Source organism: Zonotrichia albicollis, chromosome 2 (assembly GCF_047830755.1).
Source record: "Zonotrichia albicollis isolate bZonAlb1 chromosome 2, bZonAlb1.hap1, whole genome shotgun sequence".
NCBI classification, from domain to species: domain Eukaryota; kingdom Metazoa; phylum Chordata; class Aves; order Passeriformes; family Passerellidae; genus Zonotrichia; species Zonotrichia albicollis.
In genome coordinates this window covers 29,903,782-29,925,454 of record NC_133820.1, presented here as the reverse complement: position 1 = coordinate 29,925,454, position 21,673 = coordinate 29,903,782, and the positions used below count along the sequence as shown (strand labels likewise).

Sequence of the window (21,673 nt, the reverse complement as noted above, 5' to 3'; positions counted from 1 at the left end):
TTTGCATTTACTCTGCTTGCCTGCCTTCTTAGAAGAAAAGGATTAATGACTGAAGGGGAAAAAATTTGTTCTGTGACTGTGTAATGAAATCCATGCTCAGAGAATCTCCATTACTCCCTGCAAGCTCAAGAGAAGCAAGTCTTTCTCCACTTTTGGCCAACCAAGACAGAGCATTCCTGGCCTGTCAATATTAGTAGTTGAGGCTGATGCCTGTACGACCAATTCCAAAGAATGGACTGAGTCTAAGCAATTCCTCTGCCATGACAGCCAGGTCTCCAACACAACACCCAAATGGCAATGTCATGGTCTGTCACCCACTCACCATGAGCTCCTCTGCACTGTCACTGTGTGCCAGCTCAGCAATTCCAGCTATGTGAGAATCCAGGAAGAGGTGGGAAGCCTTGAACACCCTGAGGCTATAACCACCCTTCAGATGCAGCTGAGACTCCCTTACAGGCTGCTATTCTGCCTGAAAAAGAGTCCATAAGAATTAGTGTCCTTTGGACTATCCATGCAGGAACACAGGAGACAACAGGATAGCCAGGGTGGACAGCTGATTGATTAGCACACAAACATGAAAAAAGATTTTTGTCACAGCATGAATGTATTGTTTATCAAATAATACATTTTCCAGGAGGTTACACTTTTAAGAAACCAGAGGGAAAACAGTTGGGATGTTTCATTTTGACAGACTATATTTCACATTTTGGGCAATAATCTTGGCCCCTCTCTAATTCTTTCAGCCAAAATGTTCAGCCCAGCATGCCAAAAATCACACTTAAAACTCAAAATTCAAGCAGCTGAATCTGTGTCTTGTTTTTCTCAATTTCTACATCAAGAACTAGACTGCGATTAGTGCAACAAGAGATGAAGACACCAATATTTACAGCATATTTCACATAATGAATGAGAAGCTTTTACTAAGAGAAAGACACAAATGACCAAATCTCTATGTGTTACATATGTGATGTTTATCCTTCATAAAGGCTGTTAGAGAAATTTAAGTTGCTTTTTATTAACACTTTTTCCAAATGTGAGATGTTTGCAGCCAGCCATTAATGAGACCCCTGTCAAAAAGGATGAATACCTACCTGTAATGTTGATTGAGAAAATGATGCTCATCAAAAGGGCTGAATCTCTTCTCTGTACACACAGGCACACTGAGCTGTCAGCTGCTGTATGGGGAAAAAATTCTAAAAGAACAAGAGCCCTTGACAACGTCACCATAAAAGTAAGCAATTTTTCTTTCAGTAGGAAACAGGTCATTGCTTCATTTCTATAAAAAATAAATTGCTTCATTTCTATGTTACATTTATATCACACCAATTCTGAAAGGGATTTTTTGCTCATTCCTTTTAAGAAGGCTTTTAGTAGAAAAGACCTATTACATTTTTCTCCTATCTTAAAAGCATCTTCAACCAATCACACACTCTTCTCCTGAAAATAAGGCTGATTTGTTTGTAACAAATGAGGAAACCAGTTTTTGAAATGAAGACTGACTGGATGACAATTTTTGACTTCAGAGTATAATAATCCTTGTACTGGAGCTGGGAAAAGCTCATGAGAAACAGTACCACCAGCAAGTGAAGAATTCCCTTTGGGCAGGACTACACCAAGAGCTGGCATAACTGAAAGCAAAGGTGCAACCTTCTGGAGAAGGAGGAATCAAGTCTGCAGCACCACAGCTGCATTCTAGTCAAGGAACATTGTGTCTTTGGGCAAAAAAGGTGCACATGTTCCCATGACTGAGGACTGCAGCAGAATACATGTGTGCAAGAAAGGTGAATGTTACAGATGACTGAAGTGGCATTTCTGAGTTGCTGCTGCGTTTCCTCCATGATCACATGCTTTTATGTGAGGTATTTATTAGAAATGTAAAACAACATGAAAGATAGAGTAAAAGAACTGCAACACAGAATTTCCGAGTTCTGCTGAATATCCAGCAAAATGGGACATCCAGGGGTAGTTGGCCAGATGTCCCCTTTTGCAGGCCCATCCCCTGCAATGAGATTATTTAGCAGCAACTTTTAAATCTGCAGTAGGGTATTTCAGGAGTTAGTACATAGCTCCTAAGGAACAATTCATCCAGTTCTCTCTCCTTCTAACCTCATAGCATATTTAAGCATATTAAACCCTCTTAAAAATACTTAAAAGAACCAAAGGCAAGGTAATTTCCTTTATATATTTCTTTTTATAGATTTATTTTACATTTTATGTGAAGTAGGAAAGGAATTCAATGTTTGTCTTGTATGAGGTCTCCACAAATACTTTTTGAGACCAGAATTTCTGCTTCTGCTAGCAGAACCAGTTGGATAAAGAATCAACCACAGCAAGAACTGGAAATTGTATTGAAAAGTAAGAACAGCCCAGTCCTACTTCACCCATTCTTCCTTTTTTTTCTGAACTGCACAGGGAAAACACCATCACCACACTGGAAACATTTCAAATAGGAACAGAGAAATTTATGCATGTTAATCTGTGACAGGGTTTTCCCCCAGTGGATACAGCAACCCTCCCATTCATTTTGCACCACACCATGCATGTGTGGTATTGCCTGACATTGCTGTGAAAGTTCTGTCAACACTCCTTGTGCTTCTCCATATGTTAAAACCACTCCTGCTCTAAGTTCAATCTTCCTTAAACAATACAGCAGCTAAAAAAAAGCTTTACCATCTAAGAACTGAAGTGTTTTAAGTATGGAAGTTTGTTTATATTAAAAAAATAAAAGTAATTTACAAGGTGTTAAGAAGAAAATTTATTTCGTCAAAGGAAAGAAACCCAAACAAAACACTGAATTTTTGACAAAACCCACCAAAAACAAGAGTGACAACAAATGCAGAACTGTTAATAATCCTTTTCTCTCTCCTGTCTCACTGAAGTTTTTCAGATTAATCACACCAGAAGTAAGTCTTGGAAACTGGAGGCTTTTTCATTTCAGTGTTCAGTTTAACTTCATCTGTGAAAGATGTGGAACTGACATGGAAATTCTGCTTTGAAAAAACAGTAACTACTACTGAAAGCAAAGATATTCCAAACTGCACTGCAGATTTGTTTTGTTGCAGCTGGCTGCTGCAGAGGGCACAGCAACTGCTGAGTGCATTACAAACTACACATGCCACAGAGAAACTCTGGACACTCAGTCAGCATGAACTGAAGTTAAAATTTTACTTGTAACCTTCCTCTGTTGCCAGGAAGGCAGATGAGTGTGTCACTATGAAACCAGCAGACGATGCCTGTGCCCTGGCATGGAAATGCAGCAATGTCACAAACTACTGCCCTTCAATCCACAATGATATTTATCAGCAGAGTCCTTTTAAGCACTCAGGGCACCATTTTCTAAGGAGCCACAGGTTTTGAGGGGCCAGTTCAGCCTCATTTACACAAACCACCAGTGTGTCTCACTCTGTGTGGCAAGCATAACTGGCCCAAAGTAAAGAGTGACAGAAGCAGAACCAAAACAGCTAGTGCAGATGGATGAGCACACACAGAGGCACATCTCTGTGCAGATGGATGAAAACACATCTACTTGCTTCTGTTTAAATTTTGTGCACGTCCTATGCACTTGGCCAGTGGAAACCTGCACCTAAAACAGACATAGAGCCCACAGGGTTACCTGGCTTCCACAGCTCTGTAAACATTGGTCAGATATAGTCTATCACTCTAATAAGCCTTCTTTAAACTTCAAGCAAAAATCACTGTAGGCACTAGCTCCAATAGCACTGTGTCCTCTTAAGTTTCTCTTCTGCTAAACACATCTCTAACAGACAGGACCACATCAGGCTTCTGCCCGATCCTCCCACCCCTTCATTAAAACATTTTTCTATATAATGTTGCTTTAGAGTCAAACTCCTGCCAGACAAGTATCAGTCTGGAAGAAAAACTTCCTGCTTTATTATAAACCTTTGAAAAAGAATTCCAATGTCTGGGCTATGGTAATTTGATAAGTTGTATCTTGGCCAGTTGGCTCCTGATTCTCAAAAAAATCCAAGATTAGCAGACATAACACTTCAAGCTATGCTGTGTGAAACAAGATCCTAATACTACTATGTTAAATAAGACTAGAAAATGTGATCACTCAAATTCCTAAACAGGAAGAGCAGACAATTTGTAGTCTTTCTCTTCTCTGCATTGCTTTAAGTTTTGCCAGTTCACTGGGTATGGACATTGTTATGTTTCTTGCATGTGTGGTCAAGGCAAGTGGGTATCAAATGGTTGAATTTTAGACATGTTTGATATTCCTGTCCCTCCTATTACTACTTGACAATTGTATGTGTGTTTAATGTGAACATCACTGACAGACACTGTAAAAGACAAAAAAGGCCAAAGAAATACATACTGCCCTTGCCAGACTCTCCCTCAAAGTTCAAAACCAAACTTGCAGTTTGCTCTTTCAGCAGCCCAGCCTGAGGCACCTGACCCTGTAGCACTGGTGTGATTTATCTTTTACTTATTTCTGGTGTGATTAATCTGCCACGTCAGAGCACAGTGCAGGTACTCACAGCTTAAGGGGAATAATGGGCCAGTATTTGGGCTGCTTTCTGTCACAGTTCCTATCAAAGATGAGCTGCATGGCAGCCTCCATTGCCTGGATTTTGGCAGCTTCAGCCCCATACAGCTTCTTCATTTCTGCCATGCGCCTCTCCCCAGGCCGTTCTGTGGGCGGCTCCACTGACCGCTCCACCCTCCAGTGCAGGTCCTGATCAGCCTCCACGTAGGGGTCCTCAGCTTCCAGCTGCTGCTGCCTCCCTAGACAAATAAACCATAAGAGATGTAAATTACTGGGCTGTCAAACAATCATGCTTTATTTTAACTTTAAAAATATTATATATTCATATTTTAGCTGGGTCTAAAAGGAAAAAATCCACATGTTCTAGGCTGCAGCTGCACTCATTTTCCATAAAGAAATTCCTACTAAATATGATGATAAAGTCAGGCTGGAATAAATGGGGAGAAATGAAGAAGATCCTGGAACTGAATCCTTAATGTGTAGGAAACCTCTGTATTAGTACTACTAAGCAAAAATCAACATTGCTCCATTTCTCCCCAAAACACACATGGCCCTGAAAAAACTCAAACAACAAAACAACAAAAACCCAAAACACAACCCCCCTCTCCCTCCCAAGAAAACTGAAACAACTCCACCAAAAAATCCCAAACCACTCCCCATATCAAAAAAATCAAACAAAAAGGAGAGTTGTTTCCAAAATAATGACTTAGCAGCTGAGAAAGGAAACAATGCACAGGACAATGCAACTTTAGCTGAATGATAGCCAAGAGAAAATGTAATCAGTTACTACTCTGTGAAAATGAACAAATGGGTCTGTCACGTCAGCCATTAAGTGCATTCAATGAAACACAGCTGTAAGCATCATGTTTAGATAAACTGTCCAAACTCAGCCTTTCTCAAGACTTGCAAAGTTCAAAGATGGCAGCCTTACTCTCTTGCTTTGAAAACAAACAAAACACCACCAGCATAAAGCATGCATCACGTCTTTTAGAGAGGATTTAAAACAATTCAAGAGGTGAAACATTTGGACCATTTTGTCAACAAAAATGCTGTGGTAAGCCTGACTGGAAGGAAGAACTTGGTTGTGGCATGTCCAAATTTACTTCTGCTTCCTGGGTACTGCTCTGCTGAAAGAAACAATGCTGTGTGCAGTTAAAACATCAGAGTGCTCCACAAAACTCCCCTCTTATGGGGGCATTTCTACAGGAGAGAGAAAATCACCCAACAGCTGAACTCCTCAATAACAAATGAGCACCCTCAAAACCGTGTAACAGGCACAATTCACTACTGATGACAGCAGTCAGGATTTTTTGAACATCAAAAAGGAGAGAGTGTCCACAGGTCAGGATGCATTGGCCACACACAAGACATGCTTCTCTCAGGGTTTGGTGCCATGTACTTCTTCTCTCTTTCACTCTAACACAGAGATTTAGCTTCCACAACACACATGACATCTGCAAACTCTAACCCAAAGTTAAATATCCTGCCATTTGTGTGTCAAACATCTGCAGTTTATTTTTATACTGGAAAGTACTGTACCAAGCAGCCAAGTGACTGTCAGCCTTCCTAAAGGAATTATCCCCTGAACACCATTCACAGAAAACAGATATTTTAAACAATACGTTTAGAAACTTCAATTTTGGGATCTGTTTGTGCTACAGACACAGAAAGCTTTTGTCCTGTCATGTGAAACACCATTTGTATTGGTCATAGAAGGGCTTGAGGAGTTATTGGCCATCTATTCCAGAAAGCCATTTCTGTGATTTTGCTTTAAGGGCACACCCCTGCATTAGGCTGCACTGCCAGAATTCACAAAGAAATATACATTAGAATCCATATGTGTTTTTGGAAGAGTCAGATTTATTTGGTGTTGGGCCATTTTAACCAGAAGGTCTGAATTAAAGAAACTAACATTGCCTACAGAGAGCTCAGCACAGTATAGCACCCAGGCTATACCCTGCATCCCACTGAAACCAAGCTCCTGGGACATCACGCTGCCCACAACTGCACAGCATGCTTTTAAGCACAAACTTCATGCACATTACATTGAATAGTTTTAGACTGATAAAACCAAACAAGACTGTGCTGGCAAACCAATGTCTCCCAATGTAGATTACACAGGAAAACTGGCAAGGCAATGAATTGGACCCATATTTGTTAACTCTCTTGGGACACTAGATAATTCCTTGTACTTCTGTATTGCCCAGGGAAATTTTTAATTCTTCAGTTTCATAACTGTATGCTAGAGACAGCTGCTTCCTCTCTTGTTTACTGTACAATGCTGTCTGATAGCTCACTGCACATGCTGATCCTTAAGAAAAAAATTTCTCTGAAGATAGATAATGAATTCTTCTGTTTGGAAATTAAATGGATCTCTAGCAGAAGCTTCATGATGGATGAGTGGATTACAGTTTAGTGTGCATCAATCTCCATTTCTCAACACAGAGTAGTTCATAAATCTGTAGATCCTAATTGTAACAATCAAAATAATAATACCAATTTAAATTCCATTTTCAGAATTATCTGATGTATGTCTAGAGTGTTTTACTTTACACTAATCAGATATAGTGCCTGTAACTTTCTAGCTTTATTTCTGCTATTCCATAGCTACTGGTTCAAAAAGTCCCAGAGTGATTGTATTACAGAGTTTTAGACACATAAATCAGGTCTAGAATCCAGGCAGAGGCTCAGGACAGAAATGTGCTATAAGGACCCACATTCTTTTGCACCAAAAGCTGGATTTGAGCACAGAACATGACAGCTGTTGCTGGTAATACCACTGCAGCTGTGGGGAATACACTGCAGTTTCAAATCAGTTATCTGTGCAGAGATACCACTGGAACAAACTCCAGTCATAGACAGAATCACAGAATGGCTTGGGCTACAAGGGACCTTAAAAATCATCTGATTCCAACCCTCCTGCCACAGGAAGGGACGGTGTCCCCTAGATCAAGTTGCTCAGAGCCCCATCCAGTCTGGCCTTGAGCACTGCCAGGGATGGGACAACCACAGCTTCTCCGGGCAACCTGTTCCAGTGTTTCACCACCCTCACAGTAGGCAGCATTATTTGCTTTTATAGACTATCAAGGAATGAAGTCATGAAACTAAATGGGCATGTAAACTACTGCTTTTCCAAAAACAATATTTCCAAAAATAGACATAAGGAATAGATAACAGAGAAAGTATTGTCCTGTTGAGATGCACACTAAACTTTCTTTGGAGGGGCAAGGGTTGGGAAGTTGAAGTGCTGTAATTTCCAGCAGTCTGGATTCTATCCATTACCTCAGAGTTTAGTTTAAAAACAATACAAAGCAGTACAACTTGAGCTAAATGTACAACTACCTCTTCATCAAAAAGCTGACAACTAGAATCTGACGATGGAAATACAAACAAAATTATAAGCTGTCTATAACCACAAGCCTATGGAGACAACCAGAATTTCTCTGAAGCAAGCAACACATCCTCATCCACAAAGCAGATAGCATGGTTATCAAAATATTAATTCTCAGTCTGCAGCAACAAAGTCCCCAGCTCACTCTCAGATCAGTTTCACATTCCAAATTCTCAAGTCATTGGGCTGCCAAATTATAAATGTAAAACAAGTAATTTTTACACAATTCTAAGTAGTTCCTCCTTCTACTTCATACAGACTAAAATAAACATGCTTTCTTTTACAGCATTCATCTTCAACTACTGGCAAGCTTCCCCCAATCAAGGAACAGTATTTTGCAAACGTTGACAAGGCAGGCAGCTGCAGTGGTGCCTGATTCCTGCACAAAGGAAAAGCATTGCTGACGTTTTCCCAGTTGGCCAGTTCCATTTCTTTTCTAAGATGCTCTTTCTCTCTCTTGAAGCTCTCTCCAAAATTAACTTATTCCTACCAAGTTCAGCTCTGCTGGGAAGTCATCATTACCTGGACAAAACCAGCGGGGGCATCTTTTTCAAAAAACAGTAAGTAGACCTCTTTAATCACAAAGAAAAAAGGTCCAGCTGTGTCATGCATCCAGTGTCCTGGGTTACCCAAAAGGTTATTGTATTCCACATCTATCTGTGCCCAGAATGGGAAGTGTGTCTTTAAGACACTGGATCTGGAAATGGAGCCTTGGGGCCAGCAGGTTCTGGCCATTTTGAAGTTGGGGTTGTGCAGGCAGAGCTCTCTCTTGCCTGTGGCTCTTGCTCTTTCCTTTCACTCTTGCAGGCAGACAGCTGAGGCAGCAATGGTGGCAGCTCCCCTGTGGTTTTCTTCTGGGGTTTTTTTCACAAGGCAGGAGGGTGTTCAGCCATGTACATGAGAGCAGGGCTCCATCACACAGAACAGCGACTTGGGAAGACAAACGTCATTACTCCAAATGTCCCCCCTTCTTCCCCCCACTTTATACACTGAGCAGGATGCCAGATGGTCTGGAACATTCCTTTGGTCAGTTGGGGTCACCTGCCCTGGCTGTGTGTGGTGGTTTGACCAGGAAGGAGTGGGAATTCTGGGATGCTGTGGTCAAACCAATGGATGTTCTGAGTTTCATACTGACACCTGGTGTAGCCAGTGGGGTTTGGACACACCTCCGAGAATACACAGGGGTTAAAAGCAGGGCTCTGGCCCTGGGAGGCTCTCTTGGGACGTCGCAGCGAAGAGGTCAGATCTCCCCCCAGTCCAGCCGCTGCTGCTGGGCGGGGGAGGGGCAGCCACGTGGTAGGCCCTGGGCCTGGACAGAGATGGGAGGTGAGGAGGCCTTCGAGGATGGAAGGGTGGAAGATCCCAGGGAGTCAGCCCTCGGGCAGCCATCCCCCCCCCCCCCCCAGGAGAGAGAGAGAGAGAGAGAGCCGGCGACACCGAATGTGATAGCAGCCGGCCCAGGAGGAGAAGGGGGGGGGAAGAGTGCCCGGCTGGAGCGGCAGCGTGTGTGGGAGTGCCGCAGCTCCGGGACAGAGACTGAAAGTTTTAACCCCTTTCTTTCATGATTGGGGCCTTGCAAAAATGCTAATCCTCCTCGAAGCTGAATAAGAAGGGAGATAAGAGATGAGATGAGACAAGGACCTGGCCCAAAGAACGTGGAGATGATTGAATGGGGAGAGATGATTTGGAGTGGCCTTTTGGCTGGACTTTTCTTGTGGCCATGGACTCAGTTGTTCCTGTGACACAGAGACTGCACTTAGGGGGAAGCAGTGGCTCAGAACCAGGAGGGTTCATCGTGAGGACCCCCCGGCCCCAGGGGGTTGGAAAAATATGGGGGGGACAGATGTCCCAAAGCAGAGACTGTGCCTTTTTGGAGTGAGACAAGGCATCCTTGAAAGACAACCCTAAAAGCAGCTCTGATCCATGCGCGGTGGTGAGAGCACTGGGCATGGAAGGAAGATGTCACAAGCGGCAAAAGGACTTTTTTTCCGGGCGGTCCCGAAGTGACAGGGAAGCACACGAGGTTGCAGTGTGTTTCCAGGGGAAGCCTATGGAACAAGAAGGACTCCTTTCCTCTTCATGAACTGAAGTTTGAGTATACTAAAGTGTGGTGCCAGGCTGGGCAGTTGGTGTTTTGGGAGAATGTATCGGATTGGGAAAGTCAGGTAGTGGGGAGGAGGAAAGTGGTTTTTGTAAGGTTTTCAATTTCTTTTCTTTTCCTTATAGTTTTTCCCTATTTTCCTGTAGTTTAGGTAATAAAGTGTTCTTTATGTTTAAGCTAAAGCCTGTTTTGCTTATTCCTGGTCACATCTCACAGCAGACACCAGGGTGAGGGCATTTTCATGGGGGGGCACTGGCTCTGTGCCAGGCTCAAACCATGACACTGTGTCTCCTCCCAAACAACCATTCACCATCAAGGTCCTCACAAGCATGGCAGCAGGAAAAGCACAAAAGGCCTTGGCTGTGTGTAAGCCCTGCTCAGCAATAACAAAAACATTTCTAAGCAATAACAAAAACATTTCTATATTATCAACCCTGTATTGAGTGCAGATTCAAAACACTGCCCCAAACCAGTCATGTAAAGGAAATAAATTCTATCCCAGTCAAAACCAGCACATGTACCTAACTCATGCTACACTCCTGGGCCATCATTAGTAATTCTAGGCCTTATGAAAGAAAGTTTCAGATTACTGTTTCTCCCTTCACCACTTCTCCCACTTTTTATGAATGACTTTTAAAAAGTGAACAAATACAGACAACTACCCCCATGCTCTGGAACTGCCAGAAGAGTACATTAACTACTGTATTAGCCATTCACTGCATTTGGGCCTTCATATGCACACAAATGACCTTTTTCTTACTTTCAGCAAGACTATGACCTAAGACATAAGCTATTTCCCCCCTAGGTCCTTAGAAACTCGGATGCCTTGTTTCTCTTATTTTATAAAAGGGAAAACATCTCACACTTTTTGTAAGTTTGACCCACTTTACATTTCTTTCTTTGTAATATCCTTTGAGAAGCTTAAGCAGTAATAATAAAAAAATTCCTGTCCAGAACTTATCCTCTTCTTATTAAAAGAAAAACAAAAAACAAAAAACCCAGCTAAATAAACCAAGGAAAAGAAACAACTTCAAAACCAAAACCCAAATAAATTTCCTTATTTAGGAAGAAGTCTCCATGGAGAGACTTTGCAACATTAAAAGGAGATAGAAGTAGGAAGGGTAATTATCTATGTCAGATTTTAAATGAAAGATTCATACCCAGCATTGTGTGGTTTCTTGTACCATTTTTAGCTCTTGGTATTTATACATCCAACCCTCAGCTCACTGCAGCCAGTGATAACAATTCCATTTGACAACATTTCTTAACAGACATTCTTCTCCCCCACAGGTCTGTAGGTGCCCACACTCAGCAGGCTGCCCTGTGCTGCTTCACACAATGGTAGGTGTGCTAAGAGACCAAGGGCTTGCTCCTCCCAAGTGCTAAATACCATTACTGACTTTCAGTTGCTTGCTGAAAGTCAGTAATGGCATTACTGACTTAGTTAGCACATTATTTTTCAAGGGAATATTGCACCTTCTCCAGTCTTGGTGTGTTTTTAATTTTCCATGATTTCAGACTGTGTGTTCACATAGTTGTCTGCTTATTTGAAAAGATAAATTATTTTCTGCTACTGCTGTGTGTTCTCTTAGTGAGCTTTTCATCTTAAATGCTACCTGAGCTGATCTTGAGCAGCCCACACTAACAGTTAAAACCACTACCCATTTCTACTGATTAGAAACTCCTAGTTCTCTCTTTGAATGCCACTTCCCACGAGCCTATCTGCTGTGCTAAGTGTTCTGCCCACACAGGTTTCTCCATGCAAAATGCCAGCTTCTTCATCTTCCTAGAAAAGATGAATACCTTCACCATAAACCTACATAAGAATTTTTTGATGTGATAGAATCAGACCATTTTATTGTACCCATACTTGCATGAACTGGGTGTAACATGGGAAAAATCAAAATCTTAGCCTCAAGGAATTCCACCAAAACAGGGATTTAAATCAGGATTTGTACACAGGATATTCAAGGAGTTTAATTTCTGCAGAGCTCTGGATTTCCACAGGGCTGGAATCTCAAGTACTACTCTTTATCAAGAGCAAAGTTTTGCAGAACAAGTTTCCATCAGTGGGAGTCTACAAGATACAAACAACTGTGACTTACCCCCACATCTGTAAAGATAAAATATTCCTGGTAGCTAAAACCAGCGTGGTCCTGCTTGCTGGCAGGTTACTATGGAACACTAAGTAACTTACTGAAATGGTGGAAACATACTGAAAGAGAATGATGATTTTATAGCAGAATGTACAAGCCTTGTTCTAGCTGTTGTCCGGTTTATCTCGGCTGTTTGAGGGGCCTGGAAGGCCCGGGGGTGGCCTTGGGGCAGCCCGCGTGTTGAAGGACGAGAAGAGGCTTCAGTTCTTCTTTCTGGTTTTATGTTTATTAATTGTTTATCTAAAAGATGTTCTTTCAGCCTAACAAAGATCCGCACAGCAGTCAGCCATGGGCACACTGTCTCTGCCCTCCGGGGCAGGCACCTATCTTTATACCCATTGTGACGTGTACAATATTTATCATTTTTCCCCAATACCATCTATTCTTATAACTCGGTGTACTCTTAATATTAACCAATCCAGAGGTGCCACCGTGGCCAAAGAAGATGGAGGAGAGGAGGAAGAAGAAGGAGGGCAGGACACACCCCAATTCCTCCATCTTACTCCTCTAAACCCCCCTGTACATAAATCCTAAACCTTGTGTCTCACTCTCTAATTAACTAATCTTTTCACCCTTCACCCTGTGAAGCCCTCATCCTTGTCGTCTCCTGTGTAGGGTTAAAGTCCAGCCACCAGACACTTCTGGCAACATTCCAGGAGTCCCGAGCCCCCCCAGGGTCTCGGTGGCTCAGCAACTCAGGACTGAGATCTTGAGATCCGACAAGCTGTAAGCTGGCTTGGGGAAAACAGACTTCTTTTGAAACTTCTTAAATTTAAAACTTTGTGCTTCAAAAGATGTGACAAAGGAATTCCCCATGACGCCACATAACTTTCCCCTACCCTTTTTTTGGAGAAGTCTGATCTCCAAGGACAGCTCGGCCCTACCTTACTATGCAAACATTCTCACCAATACAGAAAAATCAAATGCTGTAGTTGACTGGAAAACACTAATTCAGAATAAAAATTACTTTTGGTGGGAGTTATTGCCTGCAATGTTAAGCTTTCAGTCATGACAATCATGAAAAAGAACTACCAAAAATCCTGAGGATACTAAAACCCCAAATATCTACACTGACAAAATTTCCGTTTGCTAGTTGAGGAAAGAATGAGTGAAAAGAAATGGACTATTTCATCACATATATCTACAAGCAATGCAATATTCTCAAGAAAAAGGAAAACATTCCCCAATAGGCTTTGAAGTAAGAGCAGATGTGATTCCTTGGCAAGCCTGTGGCAGCTTGAAACCACGGCTCCATGAAACACTTCCTCAGCTACAAAACCTACTTATGCAATTTCTGCTCTTCCCCCTTAGCTGAGTGCTCCAGCTCCCAGGTCCCTCATGCTACAATTGTGTAAGGGACAACACAAAGAATCCTACAAAAAACAAACAACCCCCCCAAACAAACAAAACTTCAACACATTATATTTAGTTCTAGAACAGTTCAGTGCCCTGGAAACTCCAGAGCAGGAGCAAATGTCTAGGAAGAAGAATTGCTTAGCCTGGCTTTGGCACCAAGATGTGTTTACTGAAGCACAGCCCAACAGAAACCTATTGCTCAGAGCAGGAAATAATCTCAGGTAAGAGAGTGTACTCCCTCAGACACAGTTGTAACAGGCTGTCTAAACAGACAGGAAGCAGATTTTGCACATCTGACACACTCCAATACCTCTTTCACTGTAATCCAATTTTTCTACACAGCTTGAAGAGGACAGCTCTGTAGAAACAGGGCAAAATTACTTACCAAGACAGAAAATGGAGAAAAATTACCTTTGAAATAAAAATGAATAGAAACCAAGGAACTAAGATTAGAACTAAGGTGATCCACTTTCAGGTTTGGTACTTAATGGTATGTGTCACTCTCAAGTTAATTAACCACATGCCTCACTGTAAATAATCTGTAAAATTAATCTAATACTTTAAAGAATTAATTATCTCTTATTATTTTGTTATTTGGGTTAAGCAACTGGCACAAAGTTATACAGCTAACTGGAGAATAAAGAAGCCGATTTTTATTTTAGAAATAAGATTAAAAACCAAGGATTGTTCTGTGGTCTCCAAAACAAACTGCCAAGGATCCTACACAGAAACAATAAAAGCCTTCATGCCCATGTTTACATTAGCACTAGGCTACACTGGTTGCTGCCCAGCTAAACATCAAATCACCTTTATTTTCTTCTATTACTTTCCACAATAAAACCCCTAAAAAGGAGTATTGTTAGTCCAACCAGAAAATGCACTGAAACAATTAAACCTCATGAATATGAAACAATCACTGAGTCAATGGAATCTCAAGTGAAAGCCTGCTCTAGAATTTGATTGCACTAAATGTAATTCACAATCAGGGATTTGTTGATGAAGGTGAGAAAACTCCGAGGTGAGCCCTGTGCAGCCAGGGGTCCGCAGCACACCAGAGGCACCAAGGTGTCTGTGCCCTGGTGCCATCTGACACAATCAAACTGATAGCAAGTTGCTGAACGACCGCTGCTAAGAAATTAGAACAGGATCAGGCACTGGCAGCTGCCTCTAGTAAGGATCAAGTCTACTTCAATAAGATTAAATACAGACCAGCTGACTCTGCACTCCCATCCCCCAAAACAACTCCAATCTGTCACTGATGGCAACAATGCTGACACCAGACAAAGACAACACTGCTGGAGTAAACAGAAGGATTACCTAAATCTATATATAACTATGTCTTCACATACATTTATGGCACAGTCTGAGGAGACTGAACAAGGAAATGTTAAAATTTAAAAGTGCTACTTTAAAAGCAAACCAGAACACAGAAGAAACATGAGTTTCACCATAGTTTTTAATGTGTGCCCTGAATGGAAATTAAACACATGCTCTTGGAAGAACATGTTTCACAATGCACCGAGCTGCTAGACAGCTAAATAATACTGAGTTGGGTACTTTCAGGAAAAAAAAGAAAGGAAATAGTCTGTGTCAGTTTTCTAGATCAAACTCACTCATTTGAACTTCACACTGAAATTTCTTTCTTGACTCCAGACACACTACAGTGCTGAATTCACGTTTGGTTTATTGCTTGATATGAGAGAGCATTTTTATCAAAAACACTTGAAAAACATTTTGGAGACCAACCTGCAGCCACGTTTGTGGCTGATTTTCTGGGAGGAAGTATAGTCAAGGCTATGAATTGACCTTTCAGTTAACTGGCAGGTCCAAAATTCAGTATTACCACAGACATGCAGAATTAAATAACAAGGTCTAATGCAGAGAAAATTAATTTCAGCAAGTAAATACGCATTTTCTCCATGTTGCTAGCAAACTATGTGTGCTGCCTGACCAAGCATTTGGAAAGAGACATTTGGAAAAAGGTTCAAACTAAAGGAACTGGTGAAACATATTACAGTTTTTGGAAGGAAGGGTTGAAGGGTAACTTTGGAAATATAAGTTTACCTCTGACCTTCTGAATTTCTCATTGCTCACTTCAGCACTCTAGTAAATTAAATGAAATATACTTGAACTCATGAGGGCAACTGCTATGCCCAGTATTAAAAACACAACAAAAAACATTGGGGACATATGCCAGAAGAAACCTGCAGATGTGCATCCATTGTACCTTCCACAAAATGGGAATGTTTGACTTCAAAAGTAGTTCTAGGATTTGGTGCTGGAGCACAAACCTGAGCTCTCTTCTGTAAAAGAGACAGCTGGCATCCCACTTGTCAGAAAGTTAAGTTGTACTTAGCACTTGTGAGCTTTCTGTCTCCTCTCTGTCACTTCAAGGGGATAATTCCTACATTAAGTATTTCAGTGACTTGATGAAGACTTTACACAAGGAGAGCCACCAGACTAAAAGCCCCAGTCTGACAGCCTGCTCATGACAGAGGTCAGTACCTAATGCCAAGGGAAGGATGCAAAAGCAGAGAATGCAAATGTTTTCATGTCACCAGCATCACCTAGTGAGAAATGGAGAGATCAGAAAAATGCAGATGCTTCTCCAAAGCCAGCCAGCTGCTCTGCAATCTACCACCTCAACACCTCCTCCATCAGCATGTTGTTCGTGATGCAATCTTCACAGTCTGGACACTTCTACATTTACCAGTGGCCAAAAATCCCAAGGAAATGACAACTGATGAATTTTAGAGTGATTCTGCCAACACTCTGTTCAGCAACCACATCAAAAACTGCAGACCTTCTAGAAATCAAGGTATTCTGCAAGCCTCGTACAAAGTGAGAACAGCAGCATTGGTTTCAGCATTTGAACAACCACAGAAAAATTGAGGCCCAGCACGCTCTTTGGAGACCTACATTCCTTTCTACAACTTCTGTGAACACAGAGCTGACTTTTAGAGCAACAATCACTTCAGCAACTACAAACGAAATGAAACCCAGGAGATTCTTATCCAGCTCAATGTGAATGATAACACTCAATGGTGTAACACCCATGTTAATTATTTCAATAAAAATATCCATTTAGTATTTAGCCTTCACTTTTTAACTTTATCTCCATGATTTCAGTGTATCAGAGCAGTGATCTGACAAATTCAGACGTGTCCTTGAAATACTGTGGGAAATTTCAATAGTCACATAAACAGCTTTGGGTACTCTGGAGGCCAGCAACAATTGTAATAATGATGAACAGCTGGATTGCTCTGTACTGAGTACTTCATAGGTTCCAGCACAAGTGTTTCTCAGTATGATGCTATATCAACCTTCTCTATTTCTCTGAGCAACAGGGAAGTGCTATCACCCCTGTGCTAAAGGTCTACATAAACAGGAAATCGACACAAATTCCTAGAGCAGAAGGTGTTCTAGATTCTTTGGAATGAGCTTCACAGCAGATGACATCACACAATGGCATTGGTGCTCACCCCTGTCACTGGAAAAGACAAGAGGGACAATGTTCCCTTGTATCCTCAGGGTTCAAGATGCATCATCCTTTGGGTATAAATGACTAGCTTTTTTCTTCCTGGCAGGCATGTGGAAGACAAAGACTGTTATATGGGATATTTGTTGCTGAATTCTACCTACATTGAAAGCTTTTGTGGATCTAGTCACAACTGGCACACCCAAGGCTGTGATGGAAGTCTGTACAGGCCACCCAAGTCTGAGATGGGTGGCCTAACAAACTCTGCCTGCCTCTCTCACTTGATGTTTAGCATCCAAGGAAATGAGTTTTGAAAAGACCCAGGCACATGGAAGTCTCTGAACTGTCCGTTTCTGCCATGCCAGCACCCACATTTCCCTAATGACAAAAGATGTGAACTCCATCTGGATATTTCTGATAAAAGTGAGGCACTGTGAGAGATGCTGCAAAGCAAATGGTGCCTCTCAAGTCTTGGCACTAACAACACCCCACTAAAATTAGCCAGGGTAAATTACCTGTCTCCAAGCAAATCTGTCTGTATAGGGGATCTGCTTTATAACAGAGACACCTAAAATGTGTTACACTCAAGGTATTTTGCTGCCATGCTCTGTTGCAGCTTCTGAGCAGACTTTGCACATCATGAGTGTAGAAAGAAGACATCATCATTACATCCATTTCTACCTTGCTCTCTGGCATTTGCTTTTCACTATTACTCCAGTGCTGGAAACCCTGAAACTTTAAACATTCTTTCTAAACAAAAGCTCCCCCAGTAGATACCAAAATAGCTTGTGTTAGAAAATACTTCATAATGCACAATGTCATTGGCCACTTACAAGGTTGAAAGTGTCACACTAAAGGCAGAGGAATTCAGATTTATCAGCAGAGAACTGAGACACAGCTCTTCCCTAAGATCATTTAGAGATCCAGAAATGCTGCATGTGACACCCAGATGGAACCAGTAATCAAGGAATTTTAGGGAAAAGTGCATCAACTGTGAAAACAGACTGCCCAAGCTGAGTGATTAGCACAGAGATGCTTTTATGCCACTTTTCCCTAGAGCTGTGTCTGTCAGCATGGTCTCACCTGCTCTTTTCCACAGCAGCTGCAGCTGCTTTAACAGCCTTCCCTGCAAGGACAAAGACTGAAGAGGAGACTCGAGGAGCCACTCAGAGCAGCTGCAGATGCTAATGGAATAACCAAGCAGGCAAACCTGCCTTCAAAAAACTACCAGCACCAGTTCTGAGGGTAAGTAGTGTCTGCATCTTCCCACACCAAACCGTTCCCATATGAAGCAATCTTCTATAACAGCATTCTGAAAGGAACAAGACTGGGGAAGGATTCCTTGCTGCCCATGTGGCCTCAGCCCTGGAGCCCACCTGTCAGTTCTTTGCCAAAACTTTGCAGAGCCCAAGTGTGTCACAGCAGTACCTTCAATCCTTGGAAACCTGATGGACACAAAACAGGCACTGACACTCTGTATTATCTAAAACTGAATCACGACATGTATTTTCTTTGCAAAGAGAAAGTTCCAGTGGCTGATCCATCAGAGCGAGGTACTGACCAGGGATCCTTCTGTAACCAATTAACTAGCAAAACCAGGTATCAAATAGATCTCAGATGGTGAGGAACAAAGCTGCTGAGAGGAGCAATGACCTGTCTCTCCTGTTTTTATTCATGTATCCTCAAGACAAGTCCAGTCAGAAGGAATTTTACTGCATCACAAGATTACCAGACTTCTCTTACTGAGTTAAGAATAACTTAGGGATAAGAGCTTCCTGGGAGAAAGAGTCGCTTAAATTCAGTATTTGTTCAGCAAAGGTGCTGTCAATGAGATGCATTTTGGTCATAGGGATGACATCTAAGTTAACTGTTAAGCAAAAGTCTATAAAGAACACTTAGATCAGATTGTTCAGTATTCTAGCACTTGAGGCTTTCTTCCTGGTGAGGTCCTCAAAACCTCTTATAAAGACGAATAAGCTGAACCTCTCAAAAGCCCCCTAGTGTATGTACTGTCTCACTACAATAACAGGAACACATCAGGCAGACAAATAAAGGATGACAACTTCAAACACAGGTTTCTGAAGTTTAATCTATGTTCATATAAAGACAGCATTCTTCATTTCCATCAAATTTAAGAGGAAGCAGAGGTGTTGAACATCTTGGCATTCCTCTTAAAGCAGCATCTACACTACAGTCACACTGAACCACATGAGCTTCTTTTCCCACACTCCCAGCTATAAACCTGCTGTAACTCAAATACCAGCACTCCACAGTATGCTTAGATAAACTATGATCAGTACAGCCACTGGCAGACAGGGAACTGGCATTCCAGGCCCCACCTCCACCCAGCTGTCCTGGCTGCACCCATGGGAGCTGGGTCCACAGAAGGCCCAGTTGCCACCTAGGAGCTGAAGCCTGGGGCATCCCTTAGCAGAAAGCAAGAAGCCTGGCCTTGCTCTTGTGTACTGTCAGGAGTTGCCAACACTGTCAAACAGACTCAGCCTGAGCCACATACACATAGGAAAGACTTTATATATAATTTCTAGGTACATGTATTAACTCTGCAACTGTCCAGAGCACACAGCTCAGTTTCCTCAGCAGTACCTTGAGCTTTCCAATGTCTCTCTTCCATTACTTCCAGCAGCAGCAAGCCATAGGTACACAGAGCAAAGATACACATTCTCTTAAGCTCAAATTCTGTCTTTACCATAGGATCCAAGGACATTTTCTTGACAGTATTTTACAAATTAATATGCTTTGTATAAAGATAACCTTGTCTGTCATGAAACATATCTAAAACTCTGCACAACTCTTGCTCTTCAGACTCTCTAATTTTGCAAGTAGAGATTAGTTTTCAAGATTAAAGCAGTGAAAACTGGGGCACTTTTCCTTGTTTCTCTGGTAAGGGGCATTTTCTCAATTGTTGCCTTCCGGTACTGAATAACACAGGCTCTGCTGGACACAGTGTGTGCACTGGAGAAGATTCTGCTGCTACACAGCAAAAGGTTCAATCATCAGGATGAGAGATGTGGTACAAAAGAGTAACTTTCACATTTCTTCAGTTCACAAAACAACATGTTTCAAAAGCATGTCTCAAGCACCCACACATATTGCAGAGAGCACTCTTATTTCACAGGCATTTCTCAGAAGCTTCAGCATCTCAGCCTCTACAGACTGTGGCTGAAGTTCATGCCAAACAAGCCTTTTTTGGTTTGTCAAAAAGTTTGTCAACAAAGGCTGTTAAAGGCAGGGAAGTTGAGCAGATATTTATAAATTCACCATCCACACTGCTTGGACAGTTTAGGGTAGTGAAGAAGAAAGAAGAAGAAAGGGTGGGGAGTCTGTAGTTCCAAGAATTTGAGCTACAGTCTTATGATGAAAAAGGCAGATAAAAACCAGGGAAAAGCAATTACCAAAAATGAAGGAAAGAAGGAAAACATGGTGGCAAAACCCCTGAATCAAAGTCTATTTTCCTAGAGGCATGCAAGCTTCAAACAAAACCAAAAGCTTCATGGATCTGGTACAATTCAAGCAAGTTACAAAACATGGAAAATTCCACTACTTCCTCTTCACAGAAGAGACAGTGGCAACTACCATCTTTCAGACAAAAAAAAAAAGCTGAGGGGAAAAGTCTGCAGATTGCAGTTTTGAAACAAACATCTTCATTCACCATTTCCGTTCATTTCTAAAAAAATATTTTCCATCTAGCATAAAAAGAATTTAAGTTCAGACATTATTTCTGGGAAAAGCTGGAGGCTATGTGTGGGCAATAGGAACAGAGGCTTTGATGGAAAAAACTGGTTAGAGCATTAACAAATGATAGACTATTATCCTTCGGTAATGAACTGACATGATGGTACTTTCCCTTGCTATTCTTTGCTTTTAAATAAAGGATTCTGTCTGTGTCCTGTTAACTACTACAGAATGGTTCTCAATGTACTTTCAATGCTCTACTCACTCAATTTTAGCAGTGATTTTCTCTTATATGCAAAAGGAAACAAGGAAAAATTGTATAAGGACAAACTACATGTTTCAAAGGCTAAATTTAAAAGTTTAACAAGTATGTGCAATTAGACAATTTACAGAACTGTTAGGGCTGTGAATCTTCCCTTCTTGATTTTTGCCCTTTTAATTCTTGCAAATGTAAAAAGGCAACTTACTGCATTCTGTGCTTTACATCTAGGATGCCTGAAGAATCTGCTACCATACCTAGGTCTGACAGGTATGGTAACCCAGGGGAACAACTTCATGCTTTTCAACTGCCAGAGGGAAAACTTAAATGCAACCATAAACATGCCCAAGAGGCACAGTAGGTTTGGATCACCAGCTACATGAAGAGCCAGAACAACAGACTAGCCTGACAAGAAAACCCTCTTAAAAAGAGAATCACTATATAATTATGATTGCATATCAAGAAACAAATGTAGAGGAATCAAAACTGTCTGTAAGGGTCTTAACCAAATGCCATTTATCTAAAACATGAGATAAGTTGGTAGTGTATTAGTATGTCTGAGTTCATAGAGCCTCAGCCAAAATTTACTCATAATTACTTCTGGGCATTCCAGGAACATGTAATTGACTACAACACATGATACAAATACAAAAACTAGTAAGAAATGGATGTGACTTCAAAGACAAAAAAAAAGATTGTTTTAAAAGAGGTTGGCTGTGAACTGTATCACTG

General features: G+C 41.6%; 1 protein-coding gene across 1 annotated transcript in view; it reads right to left on the bottom strand.

Moving 5' to 3' along the window:
* GEMIN8 (gem nuclear organelle associated protein 8) overlaps positions 1-21,673 on the bottom strand; it is a 38,204-nt gene that overhangs the window by 4,851 nt on the left and 11,680 nt on the right. Inside the window, 1 exon segment of the mRNA XM_005491788.4 lies at positions 4,500-4,746. Within this exon segment, the coding sequence (XP_005491845.2) occupies positions 4,500-4,746 (247 nt within the window).